The following is a 21,279-nucleotide window of genomic DNA, read 5'->3' as shown; positions in this document are numbered from 1 at the left end:
CTCCCAGATGCCGCCCCCTAAAAAAAACAACATAAAACACCTATTCTACAACATTTAAACGTCAATACATTGTAATGATAAAAAACACATTAGGGAAAAGATATGTTCTACCGACTCGCGCTTCGCGGTTGCCGCCCATCACTGCCTATCCTTCACAGATACTGATAAGAAAAGAACCCAGTGCTTCATATCTTTTTTTGTTCGGCTGAGTATAATTCCAAAGGCATTGCATGTTGTGTCAGCTGGTCACACTATCTCCGGGACCTCGAACCTCCCGACGTGCTCTAGAGGGGGAAGCGGCTGACCTTGTGCTTATTACTATGGAGATGAGCGCTCAGCGTAATCTCCCCCTCCTCTGTCTGCCTGCGTCGCCGCCGTTACCTCCTTCACATCGGGAACCACTCGCTACCGCGCACACGCACGCACGCACATACAAACGCACTTGCACGCACGCACGGACGCAGGCACGCATGCGCGGCACGCACATACGCGAACGTACTCGTACGCAAGCCAGCACGCACATACACAAACCTACATACACGCACGCACCAACACACTCGCGCATTCAGGCAAGCACGCACGCACGCACGCACGCACGCACACACATACCCGTGTGCAGTTCAGAGCGCTGTCACAAAATCAACCTCTTCCAATTTCATTCCCCCGTCACTCCTCTTTCTGAAAGAGCCACAGAGAACGGATCTGCATATTCCTTGGCGCTATTGAGGAGCATCTGCCATTTTTTCTTTATCCAAGAGATCCAAATTTATTTTATGTCATGTTTGAGAGGAGACGATCCAACTGCTCTCCGTGGTGGGTGTGTGTTCGCGGTGGTTGGCTGGCGTCCTGGCAGGGTGACAGTGTGAGAGTGGGGGAGGGTTTTTAGACCAACACGTATTCAAGACCAGCAACGATTCTGGAGGGAACAGCAATGGCATTGAGTGAATTAGTGGCTATATTGACTGTACTGTCTGTGGCTTAACTCTGGTCAGAAGATACAACATATAGCGAAGGTGTACACCCTGCTGTGATCCGCGCCAGCTGGAATCAAGTCCTCGCTTTGATCAGCCTAGTAGCCTCGATTTAGAAGTCTATTTTATGACTCTTTCATACACTGTGGTAAAAACACTGCATTTACTGGTTTGGCTCAACGGAAACTAATCGCTCTGCAACTGAGGAGTAGGTTGGTTGAAATCTCCGCCATGTTGACATGTCATTGAGCAAAGGCACTAAGGGGTTGAGCTGTTTGGTGTACGCTAACTCGTCGTAGTGTGAATGTGCTCATGCATGCTTGAATGTAAAGCATACAGTTTTTGCGCTTCGCTCGACTGTTGCGAATGAAAAATGTGTTGTTGTCCAGTTTGATTGGTCAATGTGATGAAAAAATGTTTTCCAGTTTATCTGTAGATGTAGAAATACAGAAAAAAAGCCTACATCGGTAAATCAATGTTATCAAAACAGGATAACTGCATTAGGAGTGACCTATGGGGCTAATCATAAGCCTGTCCAATCACAGACACTAGCCTTCTTGTGCCAGTCCCACACCCTTTACATAACATTTCAGATCACACCTGGCATAATAGATCACTGACTGATATTCATGGCCGCCGCGTTGACTGCTCTGACCCTCTGCTGCGCTGTATCAAACGCCACCATCTTTGAGAGGCCAAGACTTGAAGTTCACATTTCTCAACCGATTCTTCACTGAGTCGTTTATGTATTCATATGAATTCATTTGATGCATATTTTATGTAAAATACTTTCACGCCACATGACACAGAACTTAATATTACTGGATAAAAAGGACACCGTTTTAGAAATGTAAACGTAATCCTGCTTTTGATGCTTTTTACTTTTTAGTATTGGTTTACAGGCCAGTCTTGTCCATGTATATCTCTTTCCACAGAGGCATAATGTTGCACAAACACAGGTGTCACTCATCAAACTAATTATGGGTCCATTTAATATAAAATATTTGTACTCGACATGTCCCAGATTGTGAATCCCTGAATAATAACAACTCATTGAAAAAGGTTGGGCAATGTAACCGGTATCTTGCTTTTTATGCCTTATACATACATTGGTTTACAAGCTAATCTTGTCTAAGAATGTATCTCTATCTCTATGTTCTTCACAGAGGCATACCGTTGGACAACCACAGGTGTCACTCATCACACTAATTATGGCTCCGCCTCCGCTCCTTTCATGTACGGGGACACAGGTGGCCGACTAAACGAGCGAAGAGAAGTCGACTAGCCTCGCCCGGGTACATAAAAGGAGAAGACCCCAAATGAGTGTTATTAGAGACACCCGTGACAAATCGTGTTTTTTTTCCGACCCATTCAGAACCTCTGAGTTAGTGGCGTTAATAGGCCAACCGCTTTGCAAGTCTGCCTGTAATAATGGTATGTAATGAATTTTTATTTTACAAGGGAGCGGGGACAATATATAATGCTGAATAAAACCACAATGACACTCAATGGCCCATCAGGGAAACTGTGAAGGTATTATTGGAGCAAAGCAACTGAACACCTGCGACAGTGGTGTTTTTAGTTGTAGAAAATGAAAGTAGAAAAGTGAAAGTGTGTACCAGTCACTTACGTCACAGAGGAGAATGCTTTTACGAGTTGCACACTTGTAGAGTCCTTAATCGCAGGTGCACGAATCCTATTCTACAAATCACACGATTAGAAACTCGTACGTTTAAATTTTTGCTGCAGTGTTTATGGTGCTAAAATGGTGCTGTCACACCCGTAAGTCATGGAGAGTGTGTGCACATCTGCAAATCGGTATGTGGATTCATGCAATGATAGTTGCACCCCTGAGGTAGAATACTCTCACCGAAAAATAGAAATGTGATGTTTTTGTTGCACAAACACAAGTCAGTAACTGCTGACGGCTTGGATCTTCCGTTATGAGCCTCAATTGCGAGTCTTTCGCTCAGGAATGACGTGCTCTTTTTGCTCTTACTTCTGCACCCCTCATCTCAGCTACTCAGTTGTTCGGCTCTGATAATACTTCATAGTTCAAGCCTTAATAATTCATAGTAGAAAATCCAAGACGTTTTTGACAGCGTTTATTTTATCATAGTAAATAAATAGAAAAAACGCATAAAACCTTGTCGGACGGCTTCAACATCAACTTTGAATTTATGGACACATTTTTGGATCTGGGTGACCGGGGACTTCAAGAAATATATAATTTTGCTGATCATAAACCAGTGAAGGCACTAAAGTGTGACATGGCTGCCGCCTGACAGATACTCTACTTAGACACCACGGCGATTCACGATGCACTCCTAAGTTGTAAACAGGATTTCATGTTTTTTCTTCATCCTCCTCTGTTAAGCAACGCGGATCAAAGGAACCCGGGATGAGTGCACCAAAAGGCAATCTGTCATTTTGTTTTAGTCAGGGTTACCGGAGAAAGAGCCGTGTGAAATATATATGAAAAACGGAGAGAAAATGCTTCTTTTGCGTCTCGACCCGCGGCGCCGGCGGAGCTTTTCATCCGTCTCACGGTGCTGTGTGCGTCTCTGAGGCGAGGCGACACGCGGAACAACCAAGGCAGAGTCTTTTGATGAATGCAGTGCAGGCTTATTCAATCTCCCTGCTAAATGAATCCGGTTTGAGGTTGTTTGCTCCCGGAGCCGCCTCCTCGACGCAGGACAGCCGGGTGGGGGTGGATGGTGGTGTTGGGGGTGGGGGTGGGGTTGGGGGAGGGGGTGGTGGAGGAGGAGGAGGAGGAGAGGCGTCTGGTGCCTACAGGTCTGATACCAGCGGGTTATTATCACTCAGGCTTTTGGTTTTACAGTGCGTATGCGGCTGAGCCCCGGTGAATGAATCAAAGTGACTTTCTGGAGGATGGAGGTTTCATCACATTGTGCTCGTTACTCCCCCACGCACACGCGCACCATCTTTCCTCTCGCCTTATTCCCCCCCCCCACCACCACCACCACACACTCCTCTTCGCGTGTGCACACACTCACAACCCACACCGACTGCAGAAGAATAGTGGAGGCACGGGGAAACAAGTGGTACACACACTCCTAAGTTCAGGGTCCTTGTTCGCCAAGGAGAGGGGGGGGGGGGGGGGTGGTGGCTGTCATTTCCTCTCACTTCAATAATTAATGTGTCTTGACTTCCTAATCCGAACCCCTACATGTATGCAAACGCCCCGAACGCACTCGCTCTCTCCCCAAACATCCACGTCCCCCCCGGGAGGGAGACGAGCTGAGGGTGTGGAGACATCCCTCTCCCACACTGGGGAGCAGCCCGTCGTAAATCTGGGTACCTCATGATGGGTAATTAATACAGTTTTAGATGGCATTTCTCTTGGTGGTTTATTCCCCCGGCGGGAGGGTTGTATTTCTCCCTGTGTCTCTCACCCGTGTTTGGGGGAAGGTTGTAAATTGCGTCGCATTGTGTATTCACGTCAGTGCCAGTCGGCAAGAAAAAAAGCCTAGTTGGTTGTCAGCTGAGAGCCAAGCTCCAACCAGCAGGTGCCACCCCGAGGGGGGGGGGGGGGGGGGGGGGGTGTGTGTGTGTGTGTGTGTGTGTGCGTGTGTGTGTGTGTGCGAGGTGTACATGTGTGCGTGTGCCCTTGCAGCCACAGACGCGATCGTCACAGGTGCCTGCCTTTGTTTTGCCACTGAGCTGTGACAGAGATGATTCCTGTGAGAGTAGCGTGGCGCCTTTGGGTGACCTTAGGTTGTATTATCTCCACGCGTGTCTCCTACCTGGATGTCCTTTGCTGATCTTATCAGGCCGGGCCAGCCGCTCACGTTGCCCACGCTGATCCACGGGGACGCTGTGCTCAAGGCCGGCCGTCTGTCCCTTGAAATGAAAGGCAGAGGCTCATCCTTAAGATATTAATACCGACTAAGACATTGGTTTATCAGATAAATGAATAATGTAGTGAGTCATTTACATTTGCAGTACAGATATTTAGAAGACGCTTTTGTCCAAATTACATTTGGCAGGAGAAAGAGATACAATATATCGTTGTCGGTACAGAAAGGATGTTCATAGAGCCAAGTGCAAAGCACTGACAATTGGTTAACCCATTCCCCGTATACAACTATGCTAGCTAGGATAAGATGCTTCACAATGATAAGTACTATATTTTAAGTGCCAGGACGTACAACATACAATAAGGGGAGGTTGGGGGGGTGAAGTGGGGAGGCTATGCAGAGTCTAGGTTAACTTGTGAGTCTTATGTCAACTGCAATACTAATTTCTTTACCGGCAAGAGTTATTCTATTCTCACAATATCTATTCCACATCAATATGCTACAGTATTCAGGTTAGTGTTGCAATGGTGTTCAAATATTCCCACCGGGGATATTTTTCTGAGAACATTGCTGCTCGGGGCAACACCGTAGTTGGACAAAAGAACGAGCAAACAAATCCTTCTCTCTCTGAATCCGACGGAGGGGAGACCATTGCTGCAAATGTTGCTGTTATTAATAAACTAACCGTTCTTTCATTTTCCTTTTCTAAAGCGGTTAAATTCATTCAACAAAGGTGTTATTTGTATAGCGAGTATAGCGAGGAGAAAATATAGCTTTTTAAGGATTGCTGTGTTTTGCTTGCTTTTGTTCCTCTTTGCTAGCAGCACCAACACAATGACTGGGGCTAGCAGGCTGCTTCTCGAATCTATCTGGAATTGCGCCCAAATTCGTAACTTTCGACTAGCTTGTAGCTTCAAATCACCTGGACACATCTGTAGATAATGCCGATTGATAGGGATTCAAATAATGTTATCAATAAAATCACGGTTCTTTGTTTTGGCACCGCAATGCTGGAACGAACTCCCTGCCGACGTCGTCAGGACTGCCGAGTCGCTCACAAGCCTCTGCAAGGAACTCAAGACTCCCTTGTTGTGATTTCACCTGGACTCTGCATATCTTCCCCCCTTACCCCCCCAACGCCCCTTCCCCTCCCGTACTCTCCTAAAAACAGCCTTCTCGCGCACTTATTGTATTGGTGCTATGCAGTCTAGGTGAACTCTCGGTGAACAAGTGCGTCTTTGAAATATTGTTCGGTAAATATCGTATTGTGGCTGATATTATCTGCTTCTAAAAGTGTTGCTTCGTGCATTCCGTTTTCTTTTCACTGTTTCACACTGGCCATGGCCTTCTTGCAACAATAACTGCATTCACTGGCACTCTTTGCTCAGCCACAGCTTGTGTATTCATCCCATCTTCACAATTTGCAGGCAAGGTTGTCTGCGAAAGGCCTTGATGACATTTTAGTAGTACCCCTCAAGTCAAAGTTTGGGACCTGCTGCTATAACTGATATACTCCACAAATAACAATGCTGGCCAGCCTGCCCCTCTCTCTTTACTAACAAGAGTGTCCTGCAGGGAGCTGTTCTCATCTTACCATCGACTTTCCAAAAACCCTGCCACTCACACACACACCAACACAGCCAAGCTACTCTGGGTCAGTTCCTGTCACACAGAGGCACAGCCAGTTATCGCAGACAGAATCCTCTCCAGAACACTGAACATCTCCCAGTTTTTTTTCCCACCTACTACCTGGGGCGATGTTACAATGTCACACGTTGCCACTCTTAAGTATACAGGTGCAAAGGTAATTAGTGGGTGATAGATAGCATACTTTCTTCATCCTCTTGGGGAAATTCAGGTATCAAGTAGCTCATGAAGTCAGTTAACAGACAATAGTACAATTGACAAACGAGTAAAAGTCTATCAAATAAGTAAATACAATTTTGCAATTTAATCGAAATGGCATCAAATAAATAGGGCAGATAGGGCAGTAGTACGCTGGTTCTGCTGGACTCCCTCTGTGGGTCTGGCTTTGTCGTGCCGGGTTATGCTGGACCCTAGGGTTGGGCGATTAATCAATTTTTAATCGTAATTCGAATTAATGGTTTAGGACGATTTTTTTTTAAAGAAAATCGGTTCTGAAAAAATAAATAAAAGTTTTCTGTGTGTACAGAACTGTGTGTAGAGTTTGCTTAAAGTCTGTTGCAACCGAAAGACGGAGCACAACACATTTATTCAATATTTTAAACTGAGGCACGCAGCAGAGTGGTAGATGTGGGTACGTATTGGAAAATATTGTTTACAATCGATAATCGGGTTTGGTTTGAAATAATCGTAGATTTTATTTTTCGCCAAAATCGCCCAGCCCTACTGGACCCCCTCGGTGGGTCTAGCTGTGTCGTGCGGGGGTCTGCTGGAGGGGCCAGGGTCCTACCTCAGGCCCAGCATCGGCAGGGGCCGCGTGAGAACGTCCCGATCTCGTGGCGTACACATTCTGAGTCCCTCTTCGGATGGGTCCAGCACAGATGAAAGCCTGTTCCCGAAACATAAATGAAAGGACCAGTCACCGTAGAGTTTCAGTCCATGATGATTGGGCGGCCAGTCTACCCGTTAAACAAATGATTGGGCGGCCAGTCTTCCCGTTAAACAAACCGATGAACGGTGGCACCAAAGGAAAGTCTAGCAATCAAAGTAGTTTTCATCCAAAAAACAGACTGAATAAAAACGTTACAAGATTAACAGAAGTCCACACTGATTGTGTTGGAGTTTGTTTGAAAAAAGTGAGGCAATATTTAATAATCAATGGCTGGTTCCGGCCAAGGCCAGACTGATAATCGTTGCGAAACTCAAACGTGAATATCTGGATGGTTGCATGAGGCCAGACCATCGGCATTGTGGGTAAAAGAAACCTCAGCACTCAAGGCTACATTAGAAAACACATCAGCGTCAGTTCTTTCCCCTGTGTGCACAGGTTCTGTTACTGTGTTTTTGTGTGTTTCATGAATGTGTGGTAGTGTGTGTACCCGACCATGTTATGTTTTTGTTGTGTTGTGTTGTGTGTGTGTGTGTGTGTGTGTGTGTGTGTGTGTGTGTGTGGGGTGTTGTTTGCGTGTGTATGTCTGTGCCTATCCGGGCAAAGTGTAATTGTGTGACTGTGAAAGCAATGAGCACCAGCTGTGGTGTTAAACCCAAACCGGTGCACAGGGGGATTGTACACACACACACACACACACACACACACACACACACACACACACACACACACACACACACACACACACACACACACACACACACACACACACACACACACACACACACCATTATTAATATCCAGTCTGTCACCCTTGAATATAAGATTGTCTGTTTGTTCTAGTGTATGTGTGTAACATCTTGCGTGTAACAATTGTACAGTATGTGATTAGGGAGTTTGCTTCCATGAGAACACAACACCCAAGTTCAGGCCAATTCCCCCATGACAAGTTTTGCACATTTCTGTTCAAATAATGCATGTGCACTGTGTGATGGAGAGCCAGAATGCTAATGCTGTCATGGCGCGTGCTGGGGAATGCATAAAGTGAGGGTTTATTATGCCAATTTCTTGCCAATATCCAAGTTTACCTCTCCTACATACAGTATGTTCCCCTCTGTGTCCCTGGCTCGGCTCATTGCCACTGTCTCTCTTCTGAATGTGACTGATGAAGAATCTAGAAGAAGTATCTTGATAGAGAAGCGCCTTTATTTGCCCACATACCTGTCTCTGTGTGGCTTTCTGTGTGTGTCTCCCTTTGTCTCTGTCTTTTTGTCTCTTTCTCTGTCTCTCTCTCCGTCTTTCTCTCTCTCTGTCTCGCTCCTGCTTTCGCTCTCTTGCTTTCTCTCTCAATGTTTCATTCATTTCAGATTCATTAAAGGTGCGATGTGTAGAATTTAGTAGCTTCTAGCGAACGGCCTTTGCGGAAATGGAATATAATTTTCGAAAATATGTTTTAATTAGTGCAAACAAAATATGAATCATCCTGTTTTCGTTACCTTAAAGTGAACCCGGTATATCAACATCCCAGAAGCCTCGGCGTGCTTCTACAGCAGCCCGGAAGGGACAAAGGGCTGTAGAGGAAGCATTTGAATTGTTTCATCGTAGCTATATAGTTTCAATATATGACTTAAAGTCTGACTAAAAAACAAATTCACTTGACAATTGGCTGCTTAATGTTGTTGACGATTATTTATCTTTGGAAGTACGTACTGTAGTTGATACAATTGCAGCCTAAACTAGTTGCAACCTTACCCCTATGCCACTGAATCCTACACATACCAACTTTTTATGATTCAGTAAGCAAGGAGTTTTTCAACCGGGATAGAAGAATGTGGATGAGATCAGACCTCCTCTTCTGTTTGACTCACCGTCCATTCAGCCTCCAGCCTCTCCTTCCTCCTCCTTCATCCCCCTCCAGCGAGTGCCCTTATGTCAAGCTCTTACAATCTATGTTCCGACCAAAAAGTAGCTCCTTTGACCTTAGGACTGGGTATAGAGACCTCATTACAAGCAGGTTTTGTTTAGCAAATGTTAAAAGATCGATCGAGATTACATTAAATGTATTTAGTGGGTGTGTCTGAGGTACTAAAGCTCAAATGAGCCAAGGGGCAGCTGGTCCAACTGAAACTTGAAATGTGTTTTAACGGGTATCGTTTCCTTAAAGGTAACGATACATTCAACACACGTTGGTTGTTAGCATTAATAGTAGCAAATGCCATCAGAGTTACCAGAGTCAAAAGTGTTGTCTTCAATGTGCTTGCAATGATGACTCCTCATTTTGTAATGATCAATCTACCAAATATTTAAATGGGACTGCAACAGTAAAGGAGTAGGCCGAGATACCTGTAACTTGGCATTTGCCTGGCTTACCTTGATTCAACTGTCCCAGAGTGGTTCAATTCCAGATGCATCATTGTGCCTCTATAAGGGAAGTCTGCAGGGTAGGCATGTGCTTTCTGTTAGCCGCTTACATGGACATGCAGATCCTGCAGCCTGGCTCCGGTTCATGTGAGGTGCACCAGTTACCCTGAGCTTGGACCAACCGACCAGCCTTTGATAATAACATCGCGCCAAATCACGTCAGATGTAGCCTCATAGTAAATGAACCAAAAATAATGCCGGATTATCCATGAACCCTTTATACTGTCAAATTACTTGAAGGATAAATCAATTGTCAAAATTCGATTAATTTCAGTCCATCGATCAATCACCTTTGTTGTGTCCATGTATACATAAAACATAAATATCTCGATTTATTGAACACAATCTCTTGTATCCACTAGTTGCTGACAGAATATATGGACGCACAAGTGCACAACCTCTTCGCAATGTTTGTCACGAAGTTGACCTTGTCGTGACATGGCTGTTCTGTTCAGGCCAGATGGATGTGGTAGGGTAGACGTGGATGAGCATGTTAATGTGTGGAGTATACACATTAAGTTATCCTCTAAGAAACCGGCATCCAGACATGTTGACACTAAAAACACTGTCATTGTAGCTGGGTGTTGATGTTGCTTGCTGCAGTTTTATACGAGGTCGAATCCTATTTCAAATCGATCCATAACGTTTTGCCTTTGTGCTCGATTGATGAGAGAAAAGTTAGCTGGTTGACGCTGCTGTCTTTGCTGAATTTCCCTGTTTACCGTCGCACAATGACGTCCTGTCATTGTGACTGCCTGTCATTATGACTTCCTGTCGCTTTCATAGCATCTGTTGCTTTATGTATTGAATGTACAGCGAAAGGCGCTTTCACACCATATGTGACAAAACATACTGGAACTGCCACCTACGGCAAAGGTGCTGGAAACTTGGGAACTTTTTGACAGCCTTGTTAACTAATTGCCCACTGTTGATAAGTCGAGCAGCATGACATCTCAATGTCTAGAATCTTAATTTTGACACTTTTGTCTCTTGTTGTTTTTTGGATAATTAAACTTGAAAATGTAACGTCTGTGTGAGAGGCAAATAGCCAGCGAGAGGTTGGGTTGATTGGAGTGGAATGAGACAGCATTCATCAAAAGCCGGATAATTGCTCAACAATCACTCTATGAGAATTTTCATGCTAATTTTCTGAGTGCATATATATCTAGCAACTTAGCTCCCAGAGTTGTGTGCGTGACCGCTTGTTGCATGTCACAGCATTGTTTGTTTACAATTATTCAGAGGACTCTGATGGGAGTTGTGTGCGTGTGCGTGTGTGTGTGTGACCCAGAAGGCCTGTGTGGAATGCCTTCAGCGGGCTGTAGTCTGAATGTCTGGTAGCCGGCAGCAGGAGTGTGAGACCAGACAGGTCACCCAAGGGAATTTTAAAAGCCCTCGCCACTAAGCCAGCCACTGGCTCCTCCTAGACGGGACAGTCTGTCACCTCCAGCCCGAACCGCGATGCTCTAGGTCAAATCTGTCCTCTTGGTCTGCAAAAGCACATTCATCCATCAAATACAAAAAACACATGGCAGGCTGAGGCCATTGAGAAGTCAAGTATTTTTGTCTATCTGTGCATACATAATTCATGCTAGGAGTGTAACGGTTCTGTCAAATGTAGGTACATGCGGTTTGGAGCGCGCGGCAAACACGCACAGTTCAGCAAGGCAAAGAAAAGAATTGAGACCATTGACTTTGGCCCATTTTGGAGGCACAACCATAATTATTACAAACAGTGATAGTTGATTAATTGTGTGGACCAAGTCCAGCACAAAATGTGATGGATGAATCAGTGACCATGCCTGACATGCGCTTGTCCTGCCCATACTAGTGGGTCAACATGTTGAGGCGTATATGGAATCATCATCCAAACTTCAAACTGTCCAGGGCCGTAGGAGAGATTCCGGTGGGGGCTAGACCTAAACAACAAGGTTGGCTTAGTTCAGGAGGTATGGCGGGTTGAATTGTAACCAAAGGGTTGCTTGTTCAATCCCCTGCTCCTCCTAGTTGATTGTCGAGTTGTTCCTAAGCAAGACACCTCACCCTAAGCTCTCCGGAGCTGGCTCTTAGCTTGCATGGTTGTCTCCGCCGTCGGTATGTGAATATGTGTATAAATTGTTGCACGTTTGTTTGGATAAAAATGTCTGCTAAATGTAAATGTAAACCACTTACCTTAGGAGTGGGCATGTTCATAGTGTTCACTTCACAACCATATCCCACAGACTTAAATACATGGTTAAGATTACTGTGCTTTACAGCATGTTTCACTTTGTGCAACGTCTATTGTTGGAGGAATGTAGGATTTGATGCCATAGTGAGCCTTCTCTTGGTTAATAAAGGGAAAGAATATATATATCTATATAGAACCGAACCGAAAACACATGAAATAAAACCAAACTGGGACACAGCTGAACTGCTACACCTATAATACAACCACAATATGTATGTGAAAATGTGTCATCATTCGTGTTGGATCATTTATAGTTCCAGGCTTTAATGTTCAGATGCAAATGATCAGATGCCCCAAACCCGGGTACGGTAAAAATGGCTGACACAGATGAGGGGTTTCCAGACGCCGATGTGTTCTCCACCATTACCCTCATCCCTCTTCCTAATGCCCGCCCCCAGCCTCAGACCGTCGCATGCTTAGCAGGCTAATGGAGCGATCCGCCGTATACAAGGGGAGGCAGAAGCAGCCGTATCACAGCCCCTCTCTTCTGTTGCGTCTTTCCAGATGTGGGGAGAGCTGTGTATGCTCCAGAACACCTCACGGAGAGGGTGGTGCAGATGTTCCGGAGTAAGACGGAGTTCACCTTCCTGGCCTCCATCCAGCAGAAGGCGTCCACCTCTGGAGTCATCTTCTCCATCCACGAGTCAGAGCACAGGTATGAAATGCACCAGCCTGCGCACGTGCCCGCACGCACACAGATATGCGCACATGCACAAACTCCCATGCGCGCACAGACACGCGTGCACAGACACAGTAAGCAAGGGTACAGCTGGGTGTTGTTGAGAGAAATACTGCCTCTTAAACATAATTGTAGAGACTTTTGATCTAGTAAAGAACAATGTCATTTTGATTGCTCCCAGTCTGTGTTCCAACCCCCTGACAAAGAATCAGGTCTCCCAAATGCTGTAGGACCATGGTTAATCATAAAATATGTGTGCAAACGGAAGATATAGCATGACAGAAAGGGGGATCAGAGCGGACACACTGCACATACTTTATGTATGTTAACTCTCCACTCAGAATGGCCCTATAAATCAGAATCAGTGTAGGATCATGAATATGTGCCGCTGCCTCGGTTCAAGCTCCACTCAGACATAAAACTTTGTAATGGAGCTGTCACGCAGTCGCCTAGCCGCGGTAACAGGTACACATTTCCTCCGAGCCTTTCCTCTGAATTTTCCCAGCGATGATGGGTGTTGCAGGTGTTTTCTTGTTTTCGCAAAAACTAGCGTTGAAATGAATCGGTTATGATTACAGAGTGGGAAAGGCTGCAGGTCTGACTTGAGTGGCACCTGTGAGTTAGACTCCCCCCTCCCCCCTATCCCACCTGGGGATCTATATGGGCAAATTGTTTTTAAAGGGCAGGCAGCATTGATTCCCTCCCACTCCCCTCCCACCCTCCCTCACCCTTTCTCCCCCTGAATCCTGCTCTTAAAGGTAACAGCTTTCAGTTCTCTAAAGAACCCTGGCAAAGTGAACTGCCATGGAACGACGGCGTGCTGTGGGACCTGAATGCTAAGTGTGCGAGGTGTTGTCAGCGCGGACATGTGTTCTGTTGTGTGTGTGGGCATGGACATGTATTCTATGTTCCCTGTGAAAAGGGCCAGACTCATACTCAGTCCCTGCTGTGTGTTGTACCAAGGTCACCTTGAGAACTCAGAACATTTCCATCCCTGCTCCGTCTCCGTCTCATCTCTCTGCCTCTCTTTCTCTTTGTCTCTCCATCTCTCTCGCTCCGTCTCTTGGCCTCTCTTTCTCTTTGTCTCTCTATCTCTCTATCTCTCTCCGTCTCTCTAGCTCCCTCTGGGAAGCGTATCTCACCTTTATCTCCTGCCATTTTCTGCCTTTATGGCCCCCTCTGTTTTCTTCTCTTTGCTCTCTCACACACACACACACACACACACACACACACACACACACACACACACACACACACGCGCATTCACACGCACACACGCATTCACACGCACAAGCACACACGCACACGCGCACACGCACACACACACACACGCATTCACACGCACAAGCACACGCTCATTAGCTGCAGGCGTAATTGTTGCACAGCAGGCTGGCCAAACAACAGCAAGGCTAATTGAAGCCAACTGACTGTAATCTACCGCTGAAGGCAGCAGAGCAAGACCACATGCACCACGGCATGCGCGCCCATTTAGCGGCCGGCCACCGTCGGACTAAAGCAAATGTTGCCATAAAGAGACGCTCAACGGCCCTCGGACGCAACCGAGCGGTCTGATGTGCAAGCAGGAAGGGCGCGACCGTCTCTGGGACACTTTGATGACCCCTGAACCCATTGGAAACCATCGCACCAGTTCTCACTCTGTATCTTTGAAATGTTTCTGCGAATTTGCTGTTCAACTCTGTTGAAATACTTTCTCACCCTGAAACACGGTTATTATTTAGGGTCCTATTATAAAACATTTATTTAGTATCGAATGGATGGTAAATGGACTGCATTTATACAGCGCTATTCTAACAAGTGGCCACTCAAAACGCTTTACAATATTGCCTAACATTCAGCCATTCATGCACACATTCACACGCCGACGGCGGAGTCAGCCACGCAAGGGGACAACCACCTCTTCTGGAGCTGTTAGGGTGATGTGCCCTGCTCAGGGACACCTCGACACTCCAGGGTTCGAACTAGCAACCTTCCGGTTACCAGCCAACCCGCTCTACCTCCTAACGGTTTACTTCAGTGGATTTCTTGAAATTAAATCTTGCCATCTGACACTTTATTGACAACCCCCTGTTGTGTCCATGGGACTGCCACATCCATCTCTAACCCCCAGAACCAGTGCAGCTTTTCTTCCAAGGGCCCCATCAGGCCCGTCAGACGCCTGGTTCTCTCCCATCATGGCGGACCTTTCAGTCAGCCGGCCATCGGACCGACAGCTCTCGCCGCGGCGACCATTCCAATCAGGCGTCCCCCCTGTCCCCTTCTCCCCTTCTCTGCCTCGCTCCCATCACAATCAAACCTCCCCCGCCTGGACCCAACTCCTTTATTCCCTCTCCCAGTTTGATAATATCCTCCCCTCATCCTTCACTTCCATTCTCACAGGTAAAGAAATGGAAGAGAAACCTTCCACCGGGGTTCGTTTTTCCTGGCCGAAGGCCCAGGAATACCACAGGTTTATTATTCCCGCTTCGGATTGTACAGAACATATGTCGCCTTTTCTATTTTTTTTTATGTTATTTTTTTGGCAATGCAAGCAGTTTATTTCGCGGGCCTTTGCAGTGGCTCCCATTGTCAGCAGCAGAGGTGTCATGACCGTGATCAAACTAAAAGCCTGCCATTTCTCCCTGTTCCTCTCAACTAACCACATCCAAACATCAATGGTGCACAGCCAGTGCTGCCACCTGCTCTGTTCACAGGATGTTTCTCCCTGCACTGCTGGTCCTATTCTGGGCTGGCTTTTGCTCTCGCTTTCTCTCTCTCGCCTGCTTCCTCCCTCTGTTGCTCTCTCCCTTTCTCTCTCTCTCTCTCTCTCTCTCTCTCGCCAGCTCTCTCCCGCTCTCTCCCTCTCTTTCTCGCTCTCTCTCTCTCGCCTGCTCTTCCCTCTGTGTCCCTCTCTATTTCTATCTCATTTTTTTCTCTCTCGCCTGCTCTCGTCTATTTCTCCCCATATGTTAAGAATACCAACAGTCACTTGTCATACAGGGAATTGTGCCTTGGCTCACGCTGTAGGGGGATCACAGTAGGCCAGAAGACAGGGGCGGGCTATTGAAATGAAGATCCATACGATTAGCCATCATGCATTTACGGAGAATTACACTGCATGCAGTGTTGTTTTAATGACAATCCATTCATCGTTACCACCAGAGAAAGCTTTACAGCAGTGCTGCATCCATTTTCCTCAAGCGATAGATAATCTACTTATCTACTAATTGGTTTTGCTTGATTTGAGACCTACTCTGTAGCTTCAAAATCTTTACGTAAGCTGGACATCATTTCTTTAATTAACCTTTTCTAAACGGCAATGTTCAATTTCCGAAGCTCGATGGCATATCAGTATTTTTCGAGCTGACTTCAATCTTTTATCTTCCATCGTTTTATATAACATTGTATTTGATTTATTGAGATATTTCCTTATCGCTATAGAGATTTTTTCAATAAGAACCAAATGGGTATCAGCAGACATCTAATGATGACAGTCACCTTTCATTACTTTCTTTATCTTCAAAATACGAAGTCTTTCAATTTGACCAAGCCCGTACTTTTAGATTCTTTAGATATCACACCTTTTGATACCTGGAGGAAATTCCACCATGAAATAAAAAACACTTTTTGTGAAATCAATTTGGACAACGTTGAACCCTTGGGCAGCCTGTCAGTCATTTTTCAAACGGAGAAATAATGCCAACAGAACCAACAGAATCCATTGAGTCTGGATGCTTGGCGCTTTGTTCCTCTGTCTTATTTTTCTCCGTATGCCTACATATTTCTGTAAGAGTGGTTTAGCGCTGGTGTACACATTGGTGAAGGGGTTCCTTCCCCTTTTAAGAGCGACCGGATCAAGTGGTTATCCCTGTGCTGTTGCTCGTCCCAATAGTCGATCCTTCCACTTTCTTCCCAGCAGCTCGCCTGCGGTGCCAAAAACTTGTTCACCATCTCACTTGAGGAGTTACTATTAGCTACACGTCCTTATTCAACCCCGACGTGTATTTGCCCCCTTAAACAGGTATGTGTGTGTGTGTGTGTGTGTGTGTGTGTGTGTGTGTGTGTGTGTGTGTGTGTGTGTGTGTGTGTGTGTGTGTGTGTGTGTGTGTGTGTGTGTGTGTGTGTGTGTGTGTGTGTGTGTGGTACCCCGGCACCCCGGCTGCTGTACGCTGCCAGGGAGGCTGCCTGTACTCCAGTATATTCCTAGCTCGTACAATCCCCCCCTGACATCCAAACACGTGAAGGATGGGCTGACGTTCGAGCCCTACATCTGGAGAAATTATACTGATTCCTCAGAAGAAGAAAGCTGTCAGGTGTCTAGTACTTTTCGTACACTGAGCCAAAGAGGGGGAACAATGTCACATGGATCCCCTCAAGATTACATGCGTAGCCTTTGGGTACCCTAAACAAACGTTATACGAGCCCACACAACCAAACATCTATTACATTTGCATTTAGGGCATTTAGAAGACACTTTTATCCAAAGCTACTTTTTATCCACAGTACATTTGTCAGGAGAAAGAGAAACAATATATCACGGTCGGTACAGTAAGGATGTTCATAGAACCAAGTGCCAAGGACTTACTATATAGGATGTATACTAGGATAACCCATTCCCCGTATACAACAAAGCTAGCTAGGATAAGATGCTACACAATGCTAAGTACTATTTATAAGTGCAAGAATGTACAACATACAAATAGTGCTTAACAAGTGCCACATACATCTGTAAAGCACATGTGAAGAGCTATGTTTTGAGTTATATTTCATGGTCTGTTGGTTTGAATACTTGGTAATAAATATTGGGCAATGCATGGGGCAGAATTTGCAGATGATTGATAATCTGCCAGAATTAACGACCATGCCATTTATTTTCTTCTGTGACAAGTGTAGGTTATGTAATCTGAACATTATATAAAATCATGAATAATTATCATCAAGCTCAAAGAAAGGAAAAGTCTAAATGATTGGTTTGGGTCCTACTTTCTCTGATCGGTTGATGGGCTGGTAGTTATTGGTTTTCTTCGCACATTTTCTTTGCTAAATGGAAAGACACAGCAGTCGATTACATTAAGGCAATTTTCCAACTTTATTTTAAGTGCCCTGACCTCAATATAATAACGACTTGATTGGCTATATCTAGGGATATTAGAGCGCAAAAACATCTATTTCTGATCACAATGCAATCTGCGCTTCTCTAACAAAAGAGGTCAATTTACCGTCATCACAGAAATTTACCTATTTGAGGTAAGGTGGTTTTGTATAATGGTAAAGCTATTCCGATATTATAGGAGGTGAATCATGCTTCCTTTATAGTAATCCACCATGTTCAGTGTGTTTGTATATTCAGTGGCTTGTGCCCACAAACATACACACACACACATTGTTGACTGCAGAGTTGATATATATAGACATAGGACATAGACTAGGAACTTGCCCATCTTTCATCCTTGTTTTCCTCATACGTCGTTGTTCCTTACACTAGCAGAGAATCATGTGTGTCACATTAAACCCGGCGTGATGTAATGCGAGGAAATAAAGCAAAAAGCATCACCCATTAGATGATGTCGAGAATGCTTTTGCCTCTGTTGACACGCTCAACTCCGCCTGTGGGCCACTTGTTGGATCACATTGTTAGAGACACACGCTTTGACCTCCCCGTCGAGCGGGTAATTGGCTAGCAGCTGCCCTCCGTAAGAAAGAGCTGCGCGACACACACGCAAAGACACACAAGTATGCAAACACACACACACACACACACACACACACAGACACATATACACAGACACATACACACACGCGTACGCACACACATGTATGCACACACACACACACACACACAAGTACACACACATACACAAGTACACACACGTACGCAGAAACACGTAAACAGAAACACGTACACAGAAACACGTACACAGAAACACACACACGTACACACAAGCGCGCTAGCACGCAGAGAGCACACAAATTCAGATCGCAAACCAGAGGGATGACACCGGAATCCTAATGATGAGGTTCACACGCTGTGTTTACCCTTTCATCAAAGGAACATTCAGGCTAGTTAACAGCGGTATCTGTCACCGCGCTGGATCTCACTTCTTCCATGAACGTCTTACCCGGGACCCCTCCTTCATTTCAGCGTTTGGCTCAACAGCTTGTGCCTGATACAATTACCTCACGGCCAACGGGTTCAGAGCGGCGCGCGCCTCGGCGATAGCCTTGCTGCTGCACCGATGAGGCTGTTTAAGCGCCTGCGGTGAATTATTGACGAGCCTGTGTTTGTGGAGCAGTGTACGCATTCCAGCGTACGACCGAGGCGGGGATCTTTACCCACAGCCCGCTTGCTCGGCTGCTCGCTCTCTCTCGCTCGTTCTCCCCCACGCAGCCATCGAGGTCTCTCTGCCACGAGTGTGCGAGTCAGATTCTGCTGAATGTGTGTACCAGTCGAGGCACATTTCAGAAGAGCCAATGAGAACACAATCGCCGTTGAAGTTGCCAAGTCATTAGAACACAAGGCCTCAACTGTCACCTTGGGCTGCAACCGCGGTCATTCCTGGAGGGAGAGGTATAGCTGGTCTTCCAAGCCTCGTGTGTGTGTGTGTGTGTGTGTGTGTGTGTGTGTGTGTGTGTGTGTGTGTGTGTGTGTGTGTGTGTGTGTGTGTGTGTGTGTGTGTGTGCGTGCTCACACAAGCTCAAGGGACTCAGCGTAAAGCACACCCACTGGCAGTTGAGCGTTTTTGTTAATTGATCGTTGGCTCGTTTATAACGGGGGGTTCATTGTGTGACCGGTGCTTTGGAATGCACATTAATGGGGGCCTCAGATAGACACGGCCGTTTAAGCGGGTGCTCCATCGAATGACTCAATCGATGCAAATGATATACATTGGTGCAAATTGAGTCGCGCCGCGGGGGAGCACGCAATTAAAGTAAGGAGAACGCCTGCTGAAGAAACGTTGGTGGTAAACGATTGAAGGGCCGACTGTCGGAGGGTCTTTAGTCGTTGACTCAACGCGTCGGATCTCCGAGGCGATTGGTTGATGCATCGCGCCGTCAGGAGCCTTAGGATAGAGGAAGATGAGGACGGTGATGAGCTTTTCATCAGCGGGAAAAGGGGAAATGCTTCGTTGATGTTATTTTTAATCAACAAATGTCCCACTCACGGCCCCCCCAGGGGGGCCCCGGCGTGGCTGGCTGATAGAGGGGGGGGGCTGAAGAAGCCCCTCGTATTCGTTCTCATTCAGGTCCTCAGTTTTATGGAAATCAGCCTTCTCCTGCTGACGAGTGTCAGCCCTGTTTGGCCCCCCGCTGCTGTGAGTGAAATAACTGTCAGTTCAGCGGCCAACACCGTGTGATCTACGCTCATTCCAGACTAATGCGTGGACACACACTCTGGACAAGCAGAAACACACACGCAAACACACACACGCACAGGCAAGCACATACACACGTACGCACACACACTGACGCAGACACACACACACACACGCATGCACACACACTGAAAGAGACACAGACGCATACACGCACACACGGACACAGACGCACACACTGCGCACGCACAAACAAACTCCGGTGCCGAGGCTGGATGTGTGTAAATGCATTTTGGTGTTGGTGTCCCAGTTAAGCGCTTCCCTGTGAGGCCTGTTAATAAGCGCGGCGTTAATTGTTTTAATAATAACACAACCTGCAGCGAGGGGCTGATTGAGAGTCATCCACTCCAAGCGTCGAGGTCAGAGCTCCGTGTGTTTGCCTGTGCGTGTGTATTTGTGCCTGTGTGCGTGTGTGTGTGTCGTGTATGTTGATGTTTAAATGTGTGCGTGTGTGTGCGCGTGTGTGTGTGTCTACCTGTGAATATGTGTGTCGTGTATGTGTATGTTTACGTTTATATGTGTGCGTGTGTGTGCCTTTTTGTGTGTGCCTGAGTGCGTGTGTGTGTGTGTGTCTACCTGTGAATATATGTGTGTGTCGTGTATGTTAACGTCTATATGTGTGCGTGTGTGTGTGCGCCTGGAGGCCGGGCCTGCTGATGGATAGTGTCCCAGCTCCAGTGGACTACTCGGTGCGTACTCTTCGCTCCTGCGTCTGGGCGCAGGAACCCCAGACCCAGCGCCACGGCGGCGGCGGCTGCGTCCGGACTCTGAGCTCCAGGCCGAGTCCCGGAAGGCTCCTCTCACCTCTCATACCGGGGGAGAAACTGAGAATCTCATCCTAGGAGGCAGCAGCCTTATGGTGCTGTGTTCAGGAGAGCCGATGAGTCTGTGAAATGCAGCGATGGACGAATCGGCTTCCCATTTGCCGTAGTTGGTATTCCACGGTGTAGCTCTTCGTTCCTCCACCCCCGTGCATTAATATGCATGAGGGCTTCCAGCTCAGTAGGACATGTGTGTTTGCACACACGCACGCACGTGTGCACCCGTGCGCATGTGTGCATGCAACCAAATTTTAAGGCAGGATATTGGTTTTCTGTCTTCCGATTGAACTGTCCCTGTCTATCTTTTTGTGTATATTCTGTGTTGTGAGAGACACACAAACACGCATGCAAACACACACACACACACACACACACACACACACACACACACACACACACACACACACACACACACACACACACACACACACAC

The 21,279-nt window shown here is 46.5% G+C and overlaps 1 protein-coding gene across 1 annotated transcript in view; it reads left to right on the top strand.

Annotated features, from left to right (window-relative positions):
• The window catches only part of LOC130403591 (protein kinase C-binding protein NELL1-like), a 151,447-nt gene that overhangs the window by 8,807 nt on the left and 121,361 nt on the right, over positions 1-21,279 (top strand). The window contains exon 3 of the mRNA XM_056608008.1: positions 12,481-12,631. Within this exon, the coding sequence (XP_056463983.1) occupies positions 12,481-12,631 (151 nt within the window). The remainder of the gene's footprint in view (positions 1-12,480; positions 12,632-21,279) is intronic.

This window comes from Gadus chalcogrammus, chromosome 14 (assembly GCF_026213295.1).
Source record: "Gadus chalcogrammus isolate NIFS_2021 chromosome 14, NIFS_Gcha_1.0, whole genome shotgun sequence".
Taxonomy (NCBI): domain Eukaryota; kingdom Metazoa; phylum Chordata; class Actinopteri; order Gadiformes; family Gadidae; genus Gadus; species Gadus chalcogrammus.
The sequence above is the reverse complement of the archived record's forward strand: the minus strand, read 5'-3'. Positions and strand labels throughout refer to the sequence as shown.